The sequence below is a fragment of the Pongo abelii genome, chromosome 21 (assembly GCF_028885655.2).
Source record: "Pongo abelii isolate AG06213 chromosome 21, NHGRI_mPonAbe1-v2.0_pri, whole genome shotgun sequence".
Lineage (NCBI taxonomy): Eukaryota > Metazoa > Chordata > Mammalia > Primates > Hominidae > Pongo > Pongo abelii.
In genome coordinates, this window is record NC_072006.2 from 33,836,628 (window position 1) to 33,860,660 (window position 24,033).

General features: G+C 43.5%; 1 protein-coding gene across 3 annotated transcripts; it reads left to right on the forward strand.

The window, feature by feature from the left end:
- Positions 1-1,935: 1,935 nt before the first annotated feature.
- On the forward strand, positions 1,936-20,898 carry LOC100458151 (signal-regulatory protein beta-1). 3 transcript variants are annotated; one of them, XM_054541701.1, is made up of 6 exons: positions 1,936-2,151; positions 10,098-10,451; positions 13,201-13,518; positions 14,118-14,450; positions 19,303-19,417; positions 20,054-20,898. In XM_054541701.1, exons 1-5 carry the CDS (start codon positions 2,076-2,078, stop codon positions 19,413-19,415), a joined length of 1,194 nt encoding a protein of 397 aa, XP_054397676.1. In that variant the 5' UTR covers positions 1,936-2,075; the 3' UTR covers positions 19,416-19,417; positions 20,054-20,898. The 3 variants fall into 3 exon arrangements, with proteins under 3 accessions (XP_054397676.1, XP_054397675.1, XP_054397677.1); XM_054541700.2 differs by having other exon boundaries at positions 1,937-2,151; positions 19,955-20,898; XM_054541702.2 differs by lacking the exon at positions 1,936-2,151 and adding an exon at positions 2,152-2,879 and having other exon boundaries at positions 19,955-20,898.
- The last annotated feature ends 3,135 nt before the right edge of the window (positions 20,899-24,033 follow it).

The window sequence follows — 24,033 nt, forward strand, 5'->3', positions numbered from 1 at the left end:
CTTCTTCTCTGCTTCCTTCCTGAGAGATGTCTCTCCCTTCTTATGAGAGGTGTCATAGTACAACTATTAATAGTGAAGGCCATGGAGTGTGACAACGTGTGTTCTAGTTCTAAAAGCTGGGTGATGTTGAGCAAATTTATCATTGCCTGTGTGCTTCAAGTTTCCTCACCTATAAAAGAAAGTTAATGGTAGTGCTAATCTCATGGGACCAGAGTGAGGAATTAATGAGGTAACTGACATGAAATGCTTATTACAGTATCTGGAGCACAGGACATCTGCAATAAACAACAGCTGCTATTACACTTCATGTCATATATAGAGACTAGTTTCTTGTTTTAAAGTGTAATTTGACATCGATTAACATGATTTTATCATTTTTATATTCACCTCTGTAGGTGTGGAGCAGGAGGTGATGATTTCACCCTTTACACATCTGCCACATTGAAAAAGAAATTTGGATGGAAAAGTGATGACTTTTACAATTTCATCTGACAATTACTCATGATAAGTGAAGGGCTGTAAACCCAGCCTGGGAAAGAGAGATTTCCAGACAGGTCTTTCTTAGTCATAGATGATGGAGGAGAAACCATTTCTCCTAACAAGGTAATTTTTCTAAAGCACAAGTATATCAGCGAAGCAGGGAACTCATCCTCTACACAAATGTAATTAGAGCCATAATTTTTGGTTATAATTAAATATGAGTCAAGCCTTCTTTATGGTTCATATTACTCGTACCATATCACTACAAGGTGCATGTTATAACTTCCATTTACATATAATTAAATTAAGGCTTAGAGAAGTCAAATGTCTTGTTGAAAGCCACACAGCTGGAGATTGTAAGAAAAGGAATTCATCTACAGATTGACACGAAGCAGGTGCAGAGGATCCAGAGGGAGCGACTGATCTGATTGGCAGGGGTAGTCCAAGTACACCATATAAGCTGGGTCCCAGAAGTCGTGGGAAGCTGGGAGAAGGCCACTGGTGGGAAACTTGGCATGCAGTAGGAATCCGTTTAAAAGCAATATTTTGAGTTCCTCTCTTCACCTGGCACCATGAGTATCAATAATGACCTACTGAGTTTCAGGCATGTATAGTCATTATCTCCTTTGATGTCCACTAAAACATGGCAGTGAGACTTATTATCCCAAGTTTAGAAGGCAAAACTGAACCTAGGCAAGCCCAGTAACTTCCCCAACTCCTTAGCAGACCCTCTTGGTCGGGGTATTTATTCTCCATCCCTCCTCAGTTCCCATCTTAACACAGTGGTGAATGGAATAGGTGTTCTGTGTGCAGAGCAAAGAGTATTGAAATTGATGTGACTGCTGTAGGAATCTGCCCTCCATATTCTCCCCCATCATAATCGTATCCCCTTTCCATAACCCATAATCCCCACCTCATCCCACAAAACAGATCTTTATTACCCTAAGCTTGTTTCCTCTCCTGGAAGAAGTCAGGAAATAATTCCTTCTCCTGGGTGCAGGACATGAAAGTGCTAAGGGGCACATAAGACTGCATTTGGGCTAAGTTTTGCCAGCTGTATTGATAAAAGTTTGGAATAGGGAAACATTTCAAGAGCAGGCCTGGTTCCTCTCCAACATTGAGCAGGTCCTGTGATCCCTCCTCCTGTCCCCAAATGAGTAGTACTTGGTTGTGGCTGGTGCAGAATGAGACCACAAGCCAGCTACATCCTAAGAGCTTGAGATGGAGAGTTTAGAAACATTTCATAACCACAGGTCCTTCTTGGCTTAAGAGCACCAAATGGCAAATCACCAAGAAGACATAAAGATGGGGTTAGGAGCCACGGAAGGAATACAGACCTCAGGTGGGAAGGAAGCATTATTTCTGCTAAGCCTGTCTGACTCTCCTGAAATGGAGCATGCGTAACTGCTTGCATTGTAGCTGCTTGCTGTGCCTTTTTCCTATTTCATAACCCAGAAGCAGGTTACTGCCTCACTCCATCACAGCCACTTCCTCTTGAACCGAGGGAGGCAGGGCTTGTCTTCTCTCCTCAGAGCAGACTCTGCGATTTTCCCAGCACAGAGGTTTGGAGAGAGCAGGCTCCTAAGGTCTCCAGAATGCCCGTCCCAGCCTCCTGGCCCCACCTTCCTTGTCCTTTCCTGTTGATGAATCTACTGCTGGGGGGACTCACAGGTGAGCATAGCCTTCGGTTAAAATCCTTTTTCCCTGCCTATTGAACCATGGCCTGCCCCTGGACTTCCAGGGATTCCAGATAATGACAAGTGATGCCAAGAAAGGCCAAGGATTAGGCCTTAACCGAGAGCAGAAAATCAGGGAGCTGAGCACTTTCTCTGTGGATCTGCAGCTGGCTACCTGAGGCATTGAACCGCAGGATGATTCAACCACCACTACCACAATTACTTACATTTTGATAATATTTCAATTGACAAAGCAGAGAAGAATCATTATTTAAATCCTTACCAGTTCTGAAGCCCTAGGGCCAAGCGAAATGCCCAAGGCCACAGAGTGAGCTCAGAGACACCCCAACAGGATTATGTGGCTCTAGGCCCAGCCCTCTCTCTTCACCACTCTGAGGAGGTGAAGTCTGTAATGGTGCTCACTTGAGATGGCCCATGGTGCAGTGTGTCCTGGGAATGTTCAGCCACCGTCCTACCTAAGGGTGCTCCTCACTTTGTCCTCTGTTCCCCCATGCTCCTCCCTCCCCTGTGACATGATTCTTACCACCCATTTCTCTGTGGCCTCTTCCTCTTTAAGAAGTTCCACATTTTCTGCTTACTGGGTCCTATATTCCTTTCCTAGGGCTTCCATAACAAAGAACTGCAGGCTGGGCAGCTGAAACTACAGACATTTACTTCCTTGCAGTTATGGAGGCTGAAGTCCAAGATCAAGGTGTCAGCAGGGTTAGTTTCTACTGTGGTCTCTCTACTTGGCTTATACAGGGCCATTTTCTCTCTGTGTCTTAAACACATGATCTTCCTCTGTGTGTGTCTGTGTCCTCACCTCCTCCTTTTATGAGAATATCAGTCATGTTGGATTAAGGCCCACCCCAATGAACTCATTTAACTAAATTGCTTCTTAAAGACCCTGTCTCCCAAACTGTAACATTCAGAGGTGCTGGGGATTAGAGCTTCAACACATGCATTTTAGGGGACACATTCAGCCCATAACAGATACTACAACCTCCCTTGGTTCTCTTAACTTTCCTATGGATAATTTCTCTCCCCTTACCCAAGACAGGCGGGACAGTAGGGCCTTTCCTGGCACAGCTGGGAGAGTCCTGCTGACCCCAGAACCACAGGGCTGGGCACAGCAGCCTCTCAGTTCCCCACCGGGCCCTGCTGTGATGTCACCTCACAGGCCCTAGAGGGCAGGGGTCTCACTTTTCAAATTATTTTTCTTACACATACACTGTATCCAAATGACAGCAGTAAGAGTTTAACCATTGAGCTCTTCCTACCATGTAGACACAGTTATTAGCATTTTGCCTGTTTTATCGCCACTAATCCTCACAACGTCCCTGTGTGTAAGCTACAACTATTATCCCCTCTTTCCAAACAAAGAACCAGGCAGAGGGAGTCACTTGTCCATTCATTGTTGTCTACCTCAGTAAGTGGAGCAGCTGGGATTCAAGTCCAGGTCGACTGGCTCCAGAGTTCATTCTTTTAGTCGTGTTATACTACTAGCAGAAATATTAGAAAATGCAGGGAAGTAAACATAGTATTAATTATTACCTACCACACTGGTTAGTGATAACCAGAGTTACAACTGTGATGTATGTACTTCTAAATTTCTAAACAACGAGTTGGATGCTTTCTATGTGCCAAATATTTTACTGAGATTTTAATGTGTGTTGTAATCTTATTTAACACACAAAACAAACTTATATACTATCACAATAGGTCACACTTTGAGATATATTTGTGAACGTGTGTATCTATATGTGTGTGTACATATACGTATATATGTGTGTATATGTATTTGCAAATGTGTGTATACATATGTGTGTGTGCATATAAGTAAGTGTACATGCACACACAGGAGATTTCATTTTTTATCATTGTTTCTCCAAGTTTCTAATGTCAATGAAATTTTTAACACAATATTTTATTTTTAGTTGACAAAACTATATATACTTATCCTGTATAGCATATTAATGAAATATGTGTACATTTCAGAATGACTAATTTGAACTAATTAACATATGCACTACCTTCTATATTTATCATTTTTGTGGTGAGACCTCTTAAAATCTGCTTTCAACAATTTTTGAGAATACAAATCGTGTTATGAACTATAGACTCCATATTATACAATAGATTTGTGAAACTAATTTCTCCTAACTAAACTGAAATTTTGTATCCTTTGACCAATATCTCCCCAGATGCGCCCCTTGCCTAGTGCCTGGCAACCACTATTCTACTATCTACTTCTATGGGTTCAACTTTTAAAATTCCACATATGAGGGACATTATGCAGTATTTGTCTCTCTGTGCCTGGCTTTTTTTACTTAGCATAATATCTTCCAGGATCATTTATGTTGTTGGAAATGACAGGATTTCCTTCTTTGGTCAGGCTGATTAGAATTCCATTGTGTATATGCCACACTTTCTTTCTCCATTTATCTACTGATGGACACCTTGGTTGATTCAATATCCTGGCTATTGTAAACAATGCTGCAATGAACATGGGAATGCAGATATCTCTGTGACATGCTAATGTCATTTCCTTTGGATATATGCGCAGTGGTGAGATTGTCAGATCATATGATAGCTCTATTTTTAATTATTTGAGAAGTCTCCATCCTGTTTTCGCTAATGGCTCTACTAAATTACATTCCCACTAACTATGTGCAAGAATGCCCTTTTCTCCACATCCTCTCCAAAACTAGTTATCATCTTTTTTGTAATAGCCATTCTAACAAGTGTGAGATGACAGCTCACCGTGGTTTTAATTTGCATTTATCAGATGAATATTAGGTGAGTATTTTTTTAGGCCTGCTGGCCATTTTAATGTATTCTTTTGAGGAATGGCTTTTAAGATCTTTGGCCCATGTTTTAGTTGGATCATTTTCTTATTATTGAGTTGTTTCACTTCCTTACGTATTTTGTATATTGACTTTTCATCAAATGTATGGCTAGCAAATATCTTCTTCCATTCTGCTGGTTGTCTTTTCACTCTGTTGATTGCTTCCTTGGCTGTGTAGAAGCTTTTTAGTTTGTTGTAATTTGTCTATTTGTAATTTGCCATTTGTCTATTTTTCTTTTGTTGCCTGTGCTTTGGAACTCATATCTGAAAATTCATTGCCCACACCAATGTCATGGCACTTTTCTTCTAGTACTTTAACAGTTTCAGTTTTACATTTAAGATTTTAATACATTTTGAGTTGATTTTTGTATGTCATGTGAGATAAAGGTCTAATTCATTCCTCTAAACATGGATATCCAGGTTTCCCAACGCCACTTTTTGAAGAGATTGACCTTCCCCATTGTGTCTTCGTGACATTTTCATCAAAAGTCAATTGAGTGTAGATGTGTGAGTTTATTTTTGGGCACTCTGGTCTGATCCATTGGTCTATGTGTCTATTTTTATGCCAGTGCCATGCTGTTTTGATTACTATGGCACTGTAGTCAATTTTGAAATCAGGCAGTGTGATGCCTCCAGTCTTTTTCCTCAAGATTGCCTTTTCTATTCACAATTTTCTATGACTAATGTGAACTTGAGGATTGTTTTGTCCATTTCTGAGGAAAATGTCATTAAAATTTTACTAATAATGAATTGAATCTTTAGATCTCTCTGGTTAGTACGTACACTTTTAACAAAAGTAATTATCTAATCCACAAGCATGAATATCTTTCCATTATTTGTCTTCTATTTTTTTTTCATCAGGGCTTTACAGTTTTTTGTGTGGAGTTCTTTCATGTCATTCATTAAATTTGTTTCTCTCTATTTTAGCTTTTTGGATAGTAATCGTACATGAGATTGTCTTACTGATTTCTTTTTCCAGTAATGTCATAATAATGACAGTAATCAATATTCATGATAAATAGGTAAATTGAATAGTAAATTAGTCAGTCATAAGTGAAAATAAAATAAGGTATGTGTATATAACTTTTATAATCTTATAGAAGTTTTCATATATTCCTATTAGTGATGTATTTTCTCACAAAAACATGTCCACATTTCTCAAATGCTGTTTTGCATCAAATGAGATAATCGTGTGTTTCTTCTCTTTCTTCTATAAATATGGTGTATTACATTGTTTGTCATTTGTATATCAAAACATTCTTGTATTCCAGAAATAAATACCACTTGCTCATTGTGTATATTCCTTCTAATATGCTGCTGAACTCAGCTAGTATTTGGTTGAGGATTATTGCATCAACAAACCCAGTAATAATAATGCCAACTGTTAACAGAAAGGTGTGCAGCTCTACCTGGCAGTGATCTTAGTTTTGTGTTTTCATGGAAGTTTAGATTCCAGTGGGCTCCATTTCAGATAAGCAGAGCCTGGCTTTGGGACAATTTATGGTTAATGATTACAACAGGAGAGTATGCTCCCCAGATCTGGAAGCTGGGAGGGCCCAACAGATAACCAGAAATTTGTTGTTGTAATGGAGTATAGCAAAGGCTGAGAGGGGCATTATATTTGCATCAAAGGCCCTGGGGAAAATGTATGGCCATCGTGAGTGGTTTAGAGAGTTCAAAAGGCATGAAAGACATTGCCAAATCTCTGCTTTTAGCTTGCTCATTTGAAGACACAAAACAGGAGTGCTTGTTGATTTTAATTTATAAGTAAAATTTGTAAATGAAGAACATGTTGCCACTGGCACCCCAAAACAACCTAGAGATGCTGGATTATTTGTCATTAATATGTGTATCACTTGAATCTCCTTTGAAAAAGTTGTTATCAGTGTTATGTCATCCTGTGCCCTTGAAGAAAGGTGGATATCATTATTGATATTGGAAAAGGATCTACACTTTAGGATAGAGAGTCTTGGCAGCACTCCAAAAGGCAACACAAAGCTGTACATAGCACAGCACAAGAAAGCCAACAGGGTAAAACGCCTTCTCAAATTAAAGTAGCCAATCAAAGTAGCAAATCAGTAAGGCAAGAACAGTCAAAGAGTGTCTCCCAGGAACTTTCCACCCCAGTTTAGAATGATTCTATGCTCATTGCCATTAGTGTTGAAAATAGTATAGTAAGTCCTGCTGGTTGAGTCTTAAAGGATCACTCTAACATGGCCATGAAAAGTTCATGTAGAGAGGCATATGCAATGGAATGAATTATTCTATTCACAGGTCCAAGAGAGGTGGTAGGGCATGCCACACAGGAGGAGCGCCAGGGAGTAGGCTCAACCAAGCAGATGGGAAAGTGAGAGAAATGGGAAGCAATTGCCTTTACCGGGAGTCATGGTGGAGGACACAAAGAAAAAGCATGATGCGTTTTACTAGAGTGTTTCAGTTTCACTAGGCCACAGTAGAGAAGAACAAGAAGAGGAATTGTGGCAGGGACCAGCATTGTCCCACTGGTTACCTCATCATGTATTTAGGGTGCTCACAGCTTGTTTGTGGGATGTTGAGGCATCAGGAAAATGTGAATTTTTAAAAATGTACATATAACTGGACATCTTTATTTCTTCATACAACTTTTAGTTGCCATGTAGCATCCTTTCATTTCCACCTGAAGCACTCTCTTTAGCATTTTTTATACTTAAGGTTTAGTGGTAATGGACTCTCTTTGCTTTTGTTTATCTGAGAATATCTGAATTTCTCCCTCATGTTTGAAGAACACTTGTCTTCCCAGGTATAGAATTCATGGTTGACAGGTTTTTTCCCCTTTCAGCATTTTAAACATATCATCCCGCTGTCTTCTGGCCTCCAATGCTTCTGAAAAGAACTCAGTTGATAAATCTTATTGAGGGTCCCTTGTATATAAGAAATCACTTATCTCTTGCTGCTTTCAGAATTCTCTCTTTGACTGGTTTTTCAAGAGTTGGATTGTGATGTGTATTATTGTGGATCTCTGAGCTTATCCTTGAGTTAAATTTGCATTTCCTCAGCATCTTAAATTTCTAGATTTATGTATTTTATCAAGTTTGCAAACATTTTGGCCATTATGTCTTCAAATAATCTTCTGCTCCTTTCTTCCCCGTTTATTCCCCCGGGACTCTAATAATGTTATTTTGATCCATTTGATAATGTCCCACAATTCCCTTAGATTCTATTCTCTTTATTTCTTTTTTCATCCATACCTCAGTCTTATAATTTCAATTATCCCATCTTCCAGTTTGCTGATGTTTTTCTACCAGCTCACACGTGTTGGGGAATCCCCCTAGTGAACTCTATTTATTGTACTTTCAACTCCTACGTTTCCATTTGATTTCTTTTCATAATTTTAATTTCTTGATATTCTCATTTTGTTAATGCATGTATAATCCTGTGGTTTTAGTTTTTTGTCTATTGTTTCCTTTACCACTTCAAACTTTTTTTTTCTTTGTTTGTTTGTTTGAGATGGCATTTTATTCTTTTTGCCCATGCTGGAGTGCAACGGTGTGATCTTGGCTCACCACAACCTCCGCCTCCCGGGTTCAAGCAATTTTCCAGCTTCAGCCTCCCAAGTAGCTGGGATTACAGTCATGCATCACCATGCCTGACTAATTTTGTATTTCATAGAAATGAGGGTTTCTCCATGTTGGACAGGCTGGTCTCGAACTCCCAACCTCAGGTGATCCACCCGCCTCAGCCTCCCAAAGTGCTGGGATTAAAGGCATGAGCCACCGTGCCCAGCCCCACTTCAAACATTTTTAAGACAGTGGTTTTAACATCTGGGTCTAGCATCAGGGTGGACACAATATATAAGAAAGGTCCTTACAAGAAGGAGGAAGGAGATTAATTCCTAGAGAAGGACATGTGAAGATGCAAGCAAGAGGTTAGAGTGATGGGAAGATGTAACTGTAAGAAAGTAATGTGGGCAGCCTCCAGAATTTGGAAAGGCAAAAAATAGAGCCTCCAGAAGACACATAGCTTTACTGACAGCTTTTTAAAAAATGTGTACATGTAAAGCTTAAAACATGATGCTTTCATGTACATGTATTTAGTGAAGTAATTGGACACACCCAGCATCTCCCATTGTTACCCTGCACATATGTGTATGTCAAGAGCACATAAAATATGCTTTTAACAAAAATACTGAATTCAACACAACATTTTTAATTGGAGGCCTCATATTGCACCTTCATTCTCTGGACTTCTTTATCAACCATCTGCAATTTGTATTTTTTGACCTACATCTCCCCATCATCTCCCCCAGTTTTACCCCTGGTCACCACTGTTTTATTCTCTACCATTGTGTATTTTTCTTTTGTCATTACTTCTTGGTTGTATCCCAGTAGCATTATTTTGGACTCCTGACCTCTGCCACTATAGTATGATAAATTTCTTTTGTTTCATGACACTATATTTTGGTAATTTGTCACATCAGCATTAGGAAATTAATGTAATCTGATTAAGCTATGGGTGAGCAATCACCAGGGGCTTAAAACAATGTATTTATATTTTAAGCTGAATGTTCAGTGTGGGTCAGGATTCTGAATGCAATGGTCATTCATGCATTCAGGCTGATGGAGCAAACACCGTCAGAGTCTTGTGGGTCTCTGGAAAAGACAGCTTAATCCATAGATGCTTTCGCAGTTGAATATACAGCCCACAAATTATACCCATCACTTCTGCTCACAACTCAATGGTCTAAAGAAGTCATATGGCCTTGTATGATCAATGCAATGGTCCAGAAAGTGCAACACTCCATGTGGCCAGAGAGCGGAGGATCATATGTTTGCCAAATCATGACACTTCCAAGGAGGGCTCAGGAGCTCCACTCAAATCCTCAATCCAAAGTGCTACCTTGAAATTGAACCTCTGCGCTTCCATGTCTTTCCATGTAATACAGTCATATGTTACAGGCTTGTTTTGAGGGTTAAATGAGATAATATACACACTGTGTTGAGCTCAAGGCCTGCTCTTGGTGTGTACCCAGTCAATGAAAGTCATTGATAAACACTTGAGGAAACACAGAGGATCAGGTAAGGATGAAAAAATGATTGCTTTGTGCTCCTTTCCAGGAGTGTTGGGTGAGGAGGAGCTGCAGGTGATTCAGCCTGAGAAGTCCGTGTTGGTCGCAGCTGGAGAGTCAGCCACTCTGCACTGCACTGTGACCTCCCTGAACCCTGTGGGGCCCATCCAGTGGTTCAGAGGAGCTGGACCAGGCCGGGAATTAATCTACCATCAAAAAGAAGGCCACTTCCCACGGGTAACAACCATTTCAGACCTCACAAAGAGAAACAACATGGACTTTTCCATCTGCATCAGTAACATCACCCCAGCAGATGCCGGCACCTACTACTGTGTGAAGTTCCGGAAAGGGAGCCCTAACATGGAGTTTAAGTCTGGAGCAGGCACTGAGCTGTCTGTGCTTGGTGAGTACAGCATGGGTCTCCTTCATCCCCTGATGTGTGACAATAAGTCAATAATTACATTATCCATTCCTAGAGCAACAATCAGGTGTGGTGGTAGCTGCTCATTTTCATGAACTGATGTCACCCCTTCTCCAGATCACATGAGTTGAAGTTTGGAGATGTCATGGCAGTCGCTCGAGGCTCCACAGCTTGTAAATGATGGGAAAGATGGCATCGCCAGCCTGTGGCTCTACAGCTCTTGTCTTTCCAAAGCTGACCCAGCCCTTTGGTTTCACAGACGAGGGAACTGACAGATTGAGTGACTTGTCCAGGCACAGGGCTGGACCTTGCCTTCTGCCTCCAGAGAAGGCTTCCCCTCAGGGTGGCCAAATCTTTTCTTTATGCAGCAGGCACTCACTGAAACCCCACTGTGCACCAGGCTCTGCCCTGGATGCTGTGCAAACAGCAGTGAATGAAACAACCCAAAGCTCTTCCCCACCAAGCTTACATTCTCTTCCCTTCTAATGAGGAGAAATCCATCCAGGGCATGGAGAGGGTAAATTGTGTTTTGCTTTATTTAATCTTCAGAAACATCACATGGGGAAGATTCTTGGGAGGCACAGATTCACTGTTGAATCTGATGGCCTTGTGGAAGGAGATGCCAATAAGTTTGGCATTTGCTGTGGGTCCATTTGGGAAACGCTTGTGTGATTCAGGGACTGAGTCACACACCATGGGCTCCGAGCAGATCTGCATCATCTCAGAATGTCCCTCACCTCAGGAAAGAGGTCTCGCATGTGGGTGACTTAGGGGTTTCCCATATAAGGCAGCAACAATGCTTATCTGGGCTTCCTACCAGAGGCCTAAGAGCTTCGTCCTAACTCCTGAATTCTAGAATGTCAGCACAGGAAGGACCTTCAGACCCTCCAGCCCAACCCCCTTTACAGATGGGAGACTGAAGCCAAGACATGACAGGGGCCTTGTCCGTGGTCACAGGGCCAGTTAGTGACAGAATTGGACCCAGAGTCCATATCTGGATCGAGACAGTCTCCTTCCTTCCCCAGTATTAGACGCTGTCTCCATAGGAGAGCTGGGTGCATCATAGGTGCTCAGTAAAAGCTCCTCAAACAGAACCACATGTCAGGTAGCCAGCATTTCTCTTTTCATCAGTTTCCCAAAGGTTCAAAATGCACCTCACATTCAGACACTAAAGTCCGTTGCTGATTGGAAAACTTCTCCCAAATGTACACCCTATCGTTCCATATGGAGATTCCATATTAGGACATAAAGGCTTGCTCCATTGTTTAAAGCTGCAGAATACTCCAATTAATGGAAATATCAAATTTTATTTTACAGTCTTCTGTCAATGGACATGTAATTTATTCCCAACTTTGAGCTACTAGAGCAATCTTTCAGTGGATGACCTTGTACATGTGTCACCCTCTTCAGATGGGAAATTCCAACTGGAAGTGACTTTCCTAGGTCAGAAGATATGTGTGTTCTCATATTTGAGAAAATTGCCTAATTTCCCTCCTAGATGATGTAGCAATCAGGGCTCCCCACAACCCTTGAACATAGGTGGGGAAGGTAGCTTTATCCTGATTGTGCAGGTATCACACTCAAAGACACAGAAGTTTCCAGGTGGTGCCTCCCCAGCCCAGGCAATCACAGTCAGTAAGTGGCTCACATGTGACTCAGATTGGCTAAGTCATAGTAGGGTGCTCACCCCTCTTAGCCATGCTGTCAGCCTAAATGATTCTCTTGATGAGACAGGAGGGAGGCAGGGAGGAGGCCAGAGACCAGCAGTTGTGCCAGAGTCTCCTTAAAACCAGTGCTATGAGGGAGGAGCCATTTGTTGCCTCCTTTAAAGATGAGGACACTGAGGCTCAGAGAGGAGACCTGAGTGGTGAGCAGGTTGGGGAGCCAAGGTTTCATCCCCACCAGGCAGAGTTACAACCCCTGTCCCTGCAGCACTCGCTCAGCTTTACTTTTTAAAGTGTAGAGTAATGCTCCAACCTTCTCTTTCCAAATACTTGCATTATTCAGTTATACAGCAAAAAGTATCAAAAACAAAACAGACTGAAATATTTGTGAAAATAATAAAAATATGGGATAATTCATAAATACCTAAAGAGAGACCTCTGTGTATCTGTAAAGTCTGGGTTAAAGATAGACCTGTGTTTATTTTTGGGAAGCATCTTCTGTGTTTGATCCAGAGCAAAACTGCTTCCATTGCCCCATTTAATCCTGGCGACATCCCAGGAAGTAGAAATGCCATCCTCCTATTTTGCAGATGAGGAGCTGGGTGTGTCAGCCCACCCCAGTCCTGGGCTGAGCAGCCTGGTTGCAGCTCTCACGGTGGTGCCATTTTGCCATTGATCCCTGTATTGGCTTCTATACACAGCCTCTCAGAGGTTAGTGAGCTCTCCGGGAGAAGCCAGCTAGGACCAGTTAATAACATGGAGGGAGACCAATCAGTAATTTTGTTCCTATGCCCAGGTTGGTGGAAGTCACCCTGTGTGGAGAGGACTTTGAACTCAGGCCTGGACTTCCCTCTGGGCCCTGCCCCTACTCACTGTCTGACTATGAGCTGGTTCTCACCTCTCAGAGCTATTGTGGCCTGATCTGTAAAATGAGAATAAGGACACTGCCTTCACAACATTAGAAATATTAAAAATAATGTCCATGAAGGTTCTTAACGTGTTACACGCTTATCATTAGTGATGGTCATCTCAGTCATGTCTCCTGATTATCGATGCTCCTTTTGTAGCCAAACCCTCTGCCCCCGTGGTATCGGGCCCTGCGGCGAGGGCCACACCTGAGCACACAGTGAGCTTCACCTGTGAGTCCCGCGGCTTCTCACCCAGAGACATCACCCTGAAATGGTTCAAAAATGGGAATCAGCTCTCAGACTTCCAGACCAACGTGGACCCCATAGGAGAGAGCGTGTCCTACAGCATCCACAGCACGGCCAAGGTGGTGCTGACCCGCGAGGACGTTCACTCTCAAGTCATCTGCGAGGTGGCCCACGTCACCTTGCAGGGGGACCCTCTTCATGGGACTGCCAACTTGTCTGAGACCATCCGAGGTAGAAGACCCTCACCCAGCCCAAGTCCACACCTGGTCACCAAGCCCAGCCCCCACCACCCTCCACTCATCCAGCTCTACTCTTGCTCCAGGACTTGAAATGCCTGGAACCTAAATTCCTAACTGCCCACCTCCCATGCCCCTAGATGTGCCAGCCACTTACTAACATTTTAATGGCAGTGGCTAGGTGACCACACCACCCACCAGATGCCGAGGACTGTGCTAGCCGTTTCACTTATTTCACTGATAGCAAACAGAATTAATGAGTACCTACTATGAGCTAAGCCTCTATGTGCTTGGTGATTTTCTTTATTTTGCTACAGTTACAACATTCCAACTGCATGCCAGGGGTGGTGCTTATAGATTTCCCTCATTCTTAGCCTAGTAGGAGCTACCAGTCCTTGAGCACCTACTGTGTGCTGGGCATTGTGCTTAGTAATTTCATTCATATGCAAAGAGCACCCTCAATGTCTGAGCACCTACTGCCTGCCTAGCAGTCCTGGTGATGCCCTCACTGTGTTGGTGGGAGCTACGTTATGGAGCCCTCCCTCTGATCTGTCTGTGCCACAAGGTCAGAGCTTCTGCCCTGTGCTGTTTCAGTTCCACCCACCTTGGAGGTTACTCAACAGCCCATGAGGGCAGAGAACCAGGTGAATGTCACCTGCCAGGTGAGGAAGTTCTACCCTCAGAGACTACAGCTGACCTGGTTGGAGAACGGAAACGTGTCCCGGACAGAAACGGCCTCAACTCTTACAGAGAACAAGGATGGCACCTACAACTGGATGAGCTGGCTCCTGGTGAATGTATCTGCCCACAGGGATGATGTGAAGCTCACCTGCCAGGTGGAGCATGACGGGCAGCCAGCGGTCAGCAAAAACTATGACCTGAAGATCTCAGCCCACCTGAAGGAGCAGGGCTCAAATACTGCTCTTGGTAAGATTACTTCAAATTTTTAAATTTTATCTTTTTCTTTCATGTTAAAATTAATATTTATGTTTGTCATAAAATAAGCTAGAAGTCTATAAATATAAAGTAGAATTTTAAAGTCAGCATCATTCTCCCAAATCTCACCCTCCAAGAGTCATCACTATTAAGAGTTCGAGGTACAACCTGACAGATTTTTTGACATAAATGTGTACTGAATGAGGAAGAAAGGAGGCAAGGGGATCATGTGTTTGTCACGTTCTGCATCTTGCTGTTTATCCCTGACAGTTGTTACATTCCCGTTTCTCATCAGCCACCCTGTCTCCTTCCTACTCCTTCTGACCTCTGCCTTGTCTGTTCCTTCCTAAACTTTTCCATTCGTATCTGTGACCTGCCCCCAGCAGACTCCGGCATCTGCTGTATGAATTTCAGAAAGACATGTGGAGTTTAAGCCTGGACCAGGCCCCCAGGTGACCATGAGTGGTCAAAGCAAGGGCCTTCTTTGGGTCCTGATGGTGATATTTGACCAATAACAATCACAACGGATCTCTGCAGATTTATTATGTGCAAATTTCTGTTCATCTATGATCTCCTTTCCTGCTTCAACCATCCAGTGAGTCTGGAGTTTTACAGAAGGGGAAACCAGGACTTGGGAAGCAATGGGGGATATTGTTGAAGACAATTAGATCAAGGCATTAGACCAGATCACTGGTCCAAACTAATTAAGGTAAGTCTGAGGTCCTGAGGACAGGGTCACTACCAGCCTGTAATGCAAATTTATGCTAATTTGAGAAACGTCTCTTTCTGCTGGGCATCGTCCCAAGGATGTGAATTTGGCCAGTGTTCCCCCGTCTATGACCAAAATATATCTTATTTCTCTCTCATATAATACCAGGAGGGGTGTCTATTCCAGAAGACGTTTAGAAGGCCCAGCGCCACATACTCTATGGCATTGGCTTTATCTACTGGGTCAATGCTGGGTCGCTGATTTGTCTGCTGGAAGAGTGAAGACAGGAAGTGGAGGACAACAATGTCCCCTATAATCAGAGATGTACGGAAAGTGCATAGTCACGTCCACTGCTCACCCAGTTATGCGTGCCCACGCAGTTGCAAGAGGAGTCCACAATTGGGTGATCTGATAATTGAGGACATTTTTTACAAAAACAATATCATTATAAACTTCATAAAATTTAAAATTTTACACCATTAAATTTCATAAAATTGTTAAAATAATTATCTCACATCACCTAAAATGGAGAATATGTTCAAATTTCCCCAAATTTCTTTTGTAACCATTTTTCTGTGCATCAGATTTGGTATTAATTTATCTGTAAATGTTTGGTAATATTTTTCTATGAAATATCTGTACCTCAAGAATATTTTGGGGTACTTTAAAATTATGAATTCACTTTCCTCAATAGTTTAGGGCTATTCGCATTATTCATTTCGTATTGGATGAGATCTGGCAACTTGTGCTTTTCAAAGAGTTTTTGGTCCATTTTATTTATGTCATCATATTTCTGTGTGTAGAGTTGTTCATAATATCCCTTATGATCCTTTTGATGTCTGCAGGGTCTGTAGTGATAGCCCTCGCTTCATCCTGATATTTAAAATGTGCCATTTCTTTTTTCTTCATCATCAGCCTTGCTATAACTTTTTCCCATTTTATTGATCCTTTCAAAGGATCACCTGCTTCAGTTGGTTTTTGTATTGCTTTTATATTTTAATTTCATTAATTTTCTGCTCTCTTCTCTTTTTTATTAATTCCTATCTCTGGCTTGTTTCAGGTTTATTTTGCTCTACTTCTTGTAGTTTCTTGAAGTAGGGATTTATATTATTGAGTAGAGACTTTTTTCTTTTCTGTGTCATTTTTTTTGTCATGTTCTATGGCTGGGAGCTCATACTGTGGGGGTGGTTCCCAGGTGCCTGGCCTCACGGCTGTTCCTCAGTCCTCAGATCCCTTGGAAGTTCTCCTATGCCTGCTCCTCATATTTCCAGAGTTCTTAGTCATACTTCTCAAGGAGGAGCTGGAAGAGATGAATCTACACCATCTATCTGAAGCTAAATTTGCTTTTTAGACTTCCATCCACTCACTAGAGCTCTGACCAGGGCTGCCATTTTTGGGTGCTTTCAGTGTGCTGGATGTAGCATCCTTGCTCATGTGCTACGGCGGGAAATGCATTTTAGGTTGTCTAGGCTGGTACACAACATGCAAGATGCTTTATGTGACATACTGCACCAGCAGCGTGGCAGCCTAGTGAGATTGTGCACTAGGGTGTGGTGAAGGTTCTCTTTTGACCCACAGTCATTTTGAAGCTTGGCATTCTTTGTTCAAGTAATACTGAGAGTCAGGTTTCTGCAAAATTTACTTTTCCTTTTTTGTTTTTTCTTTTGGTTTGGGGAGGTTAGTTATAGAGATAATTAGTTATGCTGCTGCAACTGTCCCCAGAAACTCAGAAGACGGCTGATGATCTGTAAGTTCTTTGACCCAAACATTCCCTCCCACATCTCAGGGTCCCACAACTTCCCCATCAGGGCCCTAGCCCAGCATAGCAGCCCATCGAAGCTGAGATTCATCCACCTCCGTGGTTCTGCTACTCTTATAATGATCTGGAATCCAATCTTCTATTCTTTCTGCCCTCTGGCTCCAGGAGATAACAATCTATACTGCTGCCAAGAAGTCCTCTGGTTTTCACACTGAGCCTTAATTCATGATAAGTTACTCTTAGCTTCTCATTGTCTTTCCCCAAAGAATTGATGCCCAGCAACAGCCATCAAACACCTTAGTCCTCATAACTACCATTTCCCAATCAGGTTTCAAATGCCTGATGCCAAGGAATTTCCTTCCCACTTCACTGCCAGTGAAAGTTGTATTAATTGCACCATAGCTGCAAGCCAGGGCCTGCCCAGCTCCACTCACTACCAGCCCTGGGGTCCTCATTGCCAGCTGATCTTGATGAGTGGTCCGTTTCTAAACTTGCATTTTAGAGTCTGGTTTTCAGACCATTTCCACTGTCAATTTTGCTAGGAGGCCAACTGGAGGTGGATACAGGATTTCAGGAAGCATGCTAGAGTGCTGTCAGGGTCAATATGCCTGAGGGAGTGAGGCAGAAGTGTAAGAGAGGGATGTGCTGAGCCACAGTGCAGGCAGGACAAAGACCCAGCTGATTCTGCAGAGAAGCCAAGGGCTGAGAGTCCCTTAGAGTTTTGTTAATTGAGTGGAGAGGCGTGGCCTTCCTATTTGCAATTCAACCAATCTTTCTGTAGGCTGCTCCCTAGAAGGAGGAGTGAACTTGGAGAGTGCAGCTCTCCTCAGGGGAGACATAGTCCCAGAGAGCCACCCAGCTGAGAACTGCCGGCCTCCAACATTCCAGCCACATATGCTGAGATCTCCATTCCTTCCTTAAGGACCCATCAGCACCATTTTATTTCCCAGAAAATGTACATGAAAACAGAAGTAAACATATCTTCATTTGTTTGCTTTTAACAGCAAAAAATGCTCATTGTAAAAATGCAAAGAATCCAAATGTGTGCTTCCCCAGATCTGACTGTCTGTCCAACAGAGAGATTTCAGATGGCACCTGCTCTGGGGTTGAGGTGAACTTGATGTCTGAGTCCCTCCCAAGCATGAGAGTCATGCCAGGGTGTTTTCTATCCAGCACAGTACATTAGGCCCAGACCCTCAAGGGCCTCCCCAGCTCTCGAGAACATGGGGTCAACCCTCACCGCTGGGGCTAAACAGGGCAGCCTGCAACTCTCTCACTGTGAAGCCATCGTCATATAACCAAAAAGCATGTTAGTTGCTTGCTGCATGTAGAATCCAATCAAGGAGCGTGAGGTCTGATACAAAAAAAAGTGAATTTATTCCAAAGCTAGGTTGGGGAAGGGACACAACGTGTCCTGCTTTCAAATGTGCCGCTTCCACTTTGGAGAAGAAAGCAGACACTTTTATAAGGTAATGGGGATGGGAACAAGGGCAGAGGTCCCTCTACTAGCCTGGTGACTTAGCTACCCTACAGTTGAGTTGGCGCCATCCTGAACAGAAGTAAGTTGTAAACGTGGCCAAGGGGGGCATGCTTTCCATATGCCCTCCTGGTGGATGAAAGTCTGGAGGCTACCCCTGGAGGTGACATTTCCGTGGTGGGTATGCTTTGGTGTGCCAGCTCTCCAGGAGAGATCTGTCTTGGAGCATACAGAAGAACTTGCCCTGCAGGGAATGTCTGGTGAGGGGGAGGTGAAAGGTTATATTTGCATTTCTGAAGGGCTAAGTAGGAAACTGGGAGCAGGGGGAAAGAGGAAAGAAAACAAAGAAAATAAACTATCTTTTAGTAAACTGGGGGTACTCAGTTATACCCACGACACCTACTTTCCCTTTCATAATTCTTCCTATGACCCTGGGAAATTGGACTTGTCCTGTTCAAAAGGACACAGTCTCAGGAATCATCCTAAGGGACATAATGATGGGCTTCCCTAAGTTTGGATGCGAGTAACCTTGTGACCCTCCCTAAATTCTCTGAGCCTCAATTTCCCCATCAGAATGGAATAATAATCCCTGCCCTACAGGCTTGTGAGGATCAAGTGAGGGACTCAGGTGCCACACATATGAATGCATGAGTACACATTCTCTCCACTTCGTCCCTCCGGGAGGACAGCCTGGCAGCCTGGGACAGGGTAAGGGAATGAGGAACCTCTTTCCCTGGCTTCTGCCTTGGGTTGGAGCTAGGGTAGCTAGGGTAAGATGCAGTTTCAAAAGCTTTGGAGCATTGATGGTCCTAGGTAGCCTCAGATGGGGTAAGTGGGGGCCTCTGGGATGGCATCCTGGGTAGCCCCTTCCTAACTTCTCCTGTCTCCTGATTTCCAGGCCCAGCACTGGCTCCTACTGCTCCACTTCTCGTAGCTTTCCTCCTGGGCCCCAAGGTGCTGCTGGTGGTTGGTGTCTCTGTTATCTATGTCTACTGGAAGCAGAAGGCCTGACTGTAAGTGTGGGATGGAAGCCTGACCAAGGGCTGCCCCAAAAGGCCAGGGCCAGGAGGAGGGCCCAGCCCACATATCATGCAGCATCAGGGTCAGTGGAGTTTAGAGAAGGTGACAGTGCTCCCTCAGCATCCTCAGGACTCTCAGGGTCTCTAAGAGTCAGGACTCTAAGAGTCTCCCAACCCCAGGAAGTGTGTGAGTGCTTGAGGAGGTGAGCTATAGCCAGGGTGTTTAAAGGTTTTTACAGCACCCGAGGGGTTGCATGAGGAGATGAGAAGAGGGGCATGAATCAGGGGCTACTGAGTGGGTGGTCCCTTGCAGGCCATCTCTAGATTATTTGATGCTGAACTCCATGGGCCCAAAAGAATCCTCACTGTCAAGTCATGTTGAGAAACCGCAGATGGGCAGCTCTTAGGGCTGTACCCATTCTGATTCTCTGTGTGCCTGAGTGGAAGCAATGAGGGGAGAGGCATCAAGACTCAGGAGGAGGGCTGAGCCAGCAGAGTCCTATCTCAGGGCTGCCTCTCCACTTGCAACAGGCATCCCAGAAGAAGACCAGCACCAGGAATATAACAGCCTCCCAGAAAATGTTTCTTAAATGATGAGCAGATGATTAAATATGGACATGTTACCCACAGCTCCTTCCCTCCTCCCCTGCCACATGGGACCCCTAGTCTCTGCTGCCTACTTCCTTCCTTGAATGGCTCTGACTGAGAGAAGGGGCTGGTGAGAAGTTTCCCCAGACTGAGCTCCAAACGCCTCCCCTCCCAGGACATCTTCCTGCCCGCAGGCTCCTGTTGCTCCTTTGCAGAGTCCTTGATTCTCCAGAGCAGTCTTCATTCATGGTCCTGAGCAGAGGCCATGGGATGGGGCTCTGGGGAGTGACTCATGACACCTCCCTAGAATGTGGGAAACACGCCAAATCTAAACACATCAGGACACCTCTCCTCCATTGTCTCGGACTCTCTGTAAGCCACAAACTGCAGTCCAGATTCTCAAGAGTTATTCTGCCTCCTGGATTCCTGCCTACCCAATTACCCAGCCTTGTTGAGATTCTGTATTGCCTCCTGAATACAAATTAACACTCATCCTGGTTTTAAGGAGAAAAAATGATTCTCCTTCCTCTTTGTTTAAACATATGATATAGTTTGGATATTTTTCCCCTACAAATCTCAATGTGAAATTTCATCCCCTATGTTGGAGGTGGGGTCAGGTGGCAGGTGTTTGGGTCATGGGGATGGATTCATCATGAATGACTTGATGTTATCTTGGTCTATTAGTACTCACAAGATCTGATTGTTTAAAAGTGCCTAGCAGCTCCCTCTTCTCTCTTTCTCTTCCTCTCTCCCCATGTTATGCCAACTCCACTTCACTGTCCACTGTGAGCAGAAGCACTCTGAGGCCCTCAGCAGCAGATGCAAGTACCGTGCTTCCTGTACAGTCTGCAGAACCAAAAGCCAAATAAACCTCTCTTTACAAATTACCCAGCCTCATGTATTCTTTTATAGCAACACGCATGGACTATGACAGTGTCCTACTCCTCACACCTAGAAAGAAAGCATCTCTCCCTCCTCTCTCTGTGATGGAAACACTAGTTTTTCTATCGTCCTGCAACCTTCCCAACTCTGTTGCTCATGGTAAAAATACTGTGACAGCCCTAAAGCTGTGAAGTCCTTCTTGATTTCTTCTTTGTTTATATCTCATATTCAGTTCTGCTTCAAAATGCTTATGTCCCCTGGTAAGATGGTAAATGTTCAAAAGAAAAAACAAGGCTGAATTTTAGTGTTTGCCAATTTCTGTGGGGTGAATATCCCCAACATGGCCCATTTCAAGCTTCTAACACTTTAACAGCTAGAATACACAATTCCTGAAAATTTAACAGTTGGCTCTCCTGAGCCAGTCCAAGCCTGCTCCGGCACACAAAGGAGTTGTACTCATAGCCTGCACACCTCTCACCTCCACCACTCATCCATGGTCCCAGCCAGCATCATCTCCTCCTGGACCGCTTATAGAGACTCTGATGGATTGCATTTTTACAGCCTCGGTTATTTTTTGGAAAAGTCAAATCCTGTCATTCCTTGGCTTCTTCCCCGCAACAGGTGCGTGGCTCACTCTTCTGTCCTTCAGTTTATTAAAGGCAACTTCTGTAAACCTCCGTATGTAAAATATCCATTTTCCTCTCCACCCTAGCATTCCAATGTCTCTTAACTTGATTAGCTTTTCTCCTTAGCACTGTATTATATTACTACATATATTATACTAAATACAGGGCAGTCCTCACTTTGCATGGCAGTGCAAGATTACAAAAACGACTGTGAAAACACTGAAACCCTGGAAAGCAACTCTACATCCAAAGGGGAATATAATGACTACTCTGTGATCCTCATAATTTTTGTCAAAATATTAGAAAATATAACACTGTCAGTTGCAAATGTGGACAGAAGGGAAAAATATTTAGTTTATGGTAATTCAAAGGATTAGAAACATTGAGAATTAAATTATTATTTCTTTGTAAAACATAGCAAGGATAGTTGGAACAGTGCTTGTCTTCTTGTATATTTCTGATATGGAACAAGCATAAGATGATGAGAACACTCTGGTATAATTTGAAATGGTCCCCTTTCCCCTTCCTCTTCAGGAAGCACTACTGAATATTTCTCTCATACCCACTATGAGGACCAATCAAGCTGCTGCAGGTAAAATTCACGAAAGTGTGGGAGCTCCCATGACTGGGTCCTCCTGAGTTTTTAGCTCAGACTGGCCCTCACTGAACTTACAGCAATTCACCATTCATGGTGCTGGTTTTCTGACCCCAGCACTCTTTCCCATGGAGGTTTCTAATTCAAGAAGTTGTAATTCTCCATATCACCCTGCTGTCTCTCTAATTTTGCCCTGTGACCTCATTTCTCCGACAGATCTAAGAGCAGTTGTTGTTTTTTGATTTGCTCAGCTTGTTACTTGGTGTTGGTTTGAGAGACTTTTTGTAGGGGTCACCCAGGAGATTTGGTTCCATCCCCAAAGGCTTCTGTAGCCACAAGCCCTCAAATGTGCCACACCTGGAATTACGGCCTCTGAAGCTGCAAGCTCAATCCTTGGCTACAGAACCCTATAGGTCTGAACTCTCAAATTAGGAAGGGTCATGGGACCCCTGGCATGAGGTAAGAGTCTCTGGGACATAGAGCAGGCTCTATGTCAGTCAACTTCTCTCCAGTACTGTCCAAGGCTCCCAGGTCTGGGAACCCCAAGCACAGACGTCAGCAACTTCCCAGCAGTGGCAACTGTGTCCACTTCCTCTTTCACAATGGAAGATGGCCCCAGTCTCATGGCCCCTTCCTCCCACAGCAACTTCCCTCCTGGGACATCATGGCAAGGTGGAGCTTCTCCTCCCCTGCAGAGCATAGAGTCTGAGGTCTCTTCATGAGAGTCATTCAGACAGCTATCCCCAGCCCTGTGTCCCAGCTTAGCTGGACAGGCCCTGCCACCTCCTCTGCTCGTAGGACTCACAGTTGTGTGCAGCCTGCTCTATACAGGTGTATTTCTATGTGATGTCTCCTCTCCCTCTCAGTCCATCTCTCCTGTTCCTCTAGATTTCCACTTGGGAGCATTTTCTTGTCTCCTATCCCAGCACGAGGCAAGATTTGGAGCACTTTTTCTATGAGCATCTGTGTAGACCCTAATTAGGATGCACCTTGCCCTAGTCATAGTGATTCTCCCCAGAGGCCATGGCTGCACCATGACCTTGGTGCTGAGCACATGATCTCAGCACCCATGATTCTAGGGCTAAGCACATGACCTCAGCTCATCACCATGGTGCCTCCACCTCCCCCAGACATTGGCCGAGGTTGTCACATAACATCATAAATCCTTGAGGGCAGAGGATCTGTTTTTTAAAATTGTTGCTATTACTAAAATTCTACCTAACAAAAATAATGTTTAGCTAATATGTATAATAATAATAGTAAAACTGAATATCTAGGTTTGAGGATACAGTCAGATATTATTGGGCACTTTGCATGTATTAGTTCATTTAATTCCCATAACAATCTTATGAGGTTGGTGTGATTATTATGTCCATTTTACAGTTGAGGAAACTCAAGAAACAGAGAGGTTAATAGTGTCCTCAGGGTCACACACTTGGGAGCTGGTAGAGCTTGATTTCAGACTAGGAAGTTTTAATTCCTAAGCCCACAGGCCTAATCTTTAGTCTTCTGGAGAGGCATCCATGGGCTCCCACTTCCTCATGTGTCCCAAAGTCTTCCCTAGTCACCTGCATCTAATGTCGTGAGTGGGGGTGAAATATGGTAGATGAAGGGGGAATTTTACCTCATGGACTTCCAGGCTCCCCTTTCTTTCAAATATTCAAATTTTATCCATGCTGCACCAAGTCAACCTAAAGTTGAAAATGAATTCTGCACGTGATTTCTACAAAAATTTTTTACTTGAATAAGCGTCTATGTATCTAGCATATCTTCATTGAAGGATTGGAGTTCCTTGAGAACTCCTTGACAGTTCCTTCCTTGGGAAGGCAACTTGCTGCTCCAAGCACGGATCCTGCCATCTTCCTGACACTACTGCATCAATTAAAATAATTTTTTGTTTGTTTTTTTTTTTTTTTTTG

Excerpts from the sequence above, each read along its gene's own strand:
- LOC100458151 (XM_054541701.1), top strand. The coding sequence starts at position 2,076 with ATGCCCGTCCCAGCCTCCTGGCCCCACCTTCCTTGTCCTTTCCTGTTG. Across the intron at positions 2,152-10,097 it reads ACTGCTGGGGGGACTCACAG|GAGTGTTGGGTGAGGAGGAG; the intron begins GTGAGCATAGCC and ends GCTCCTTTCCAG. Across the intron at positions 13,519-14,117 it reads CTTGTCTGAGACCATCCGAG|TTCCACCCACCTTGGAGGTT; the intron begins GTAGAAGACCCT and ends GTGCTGTTTCAG.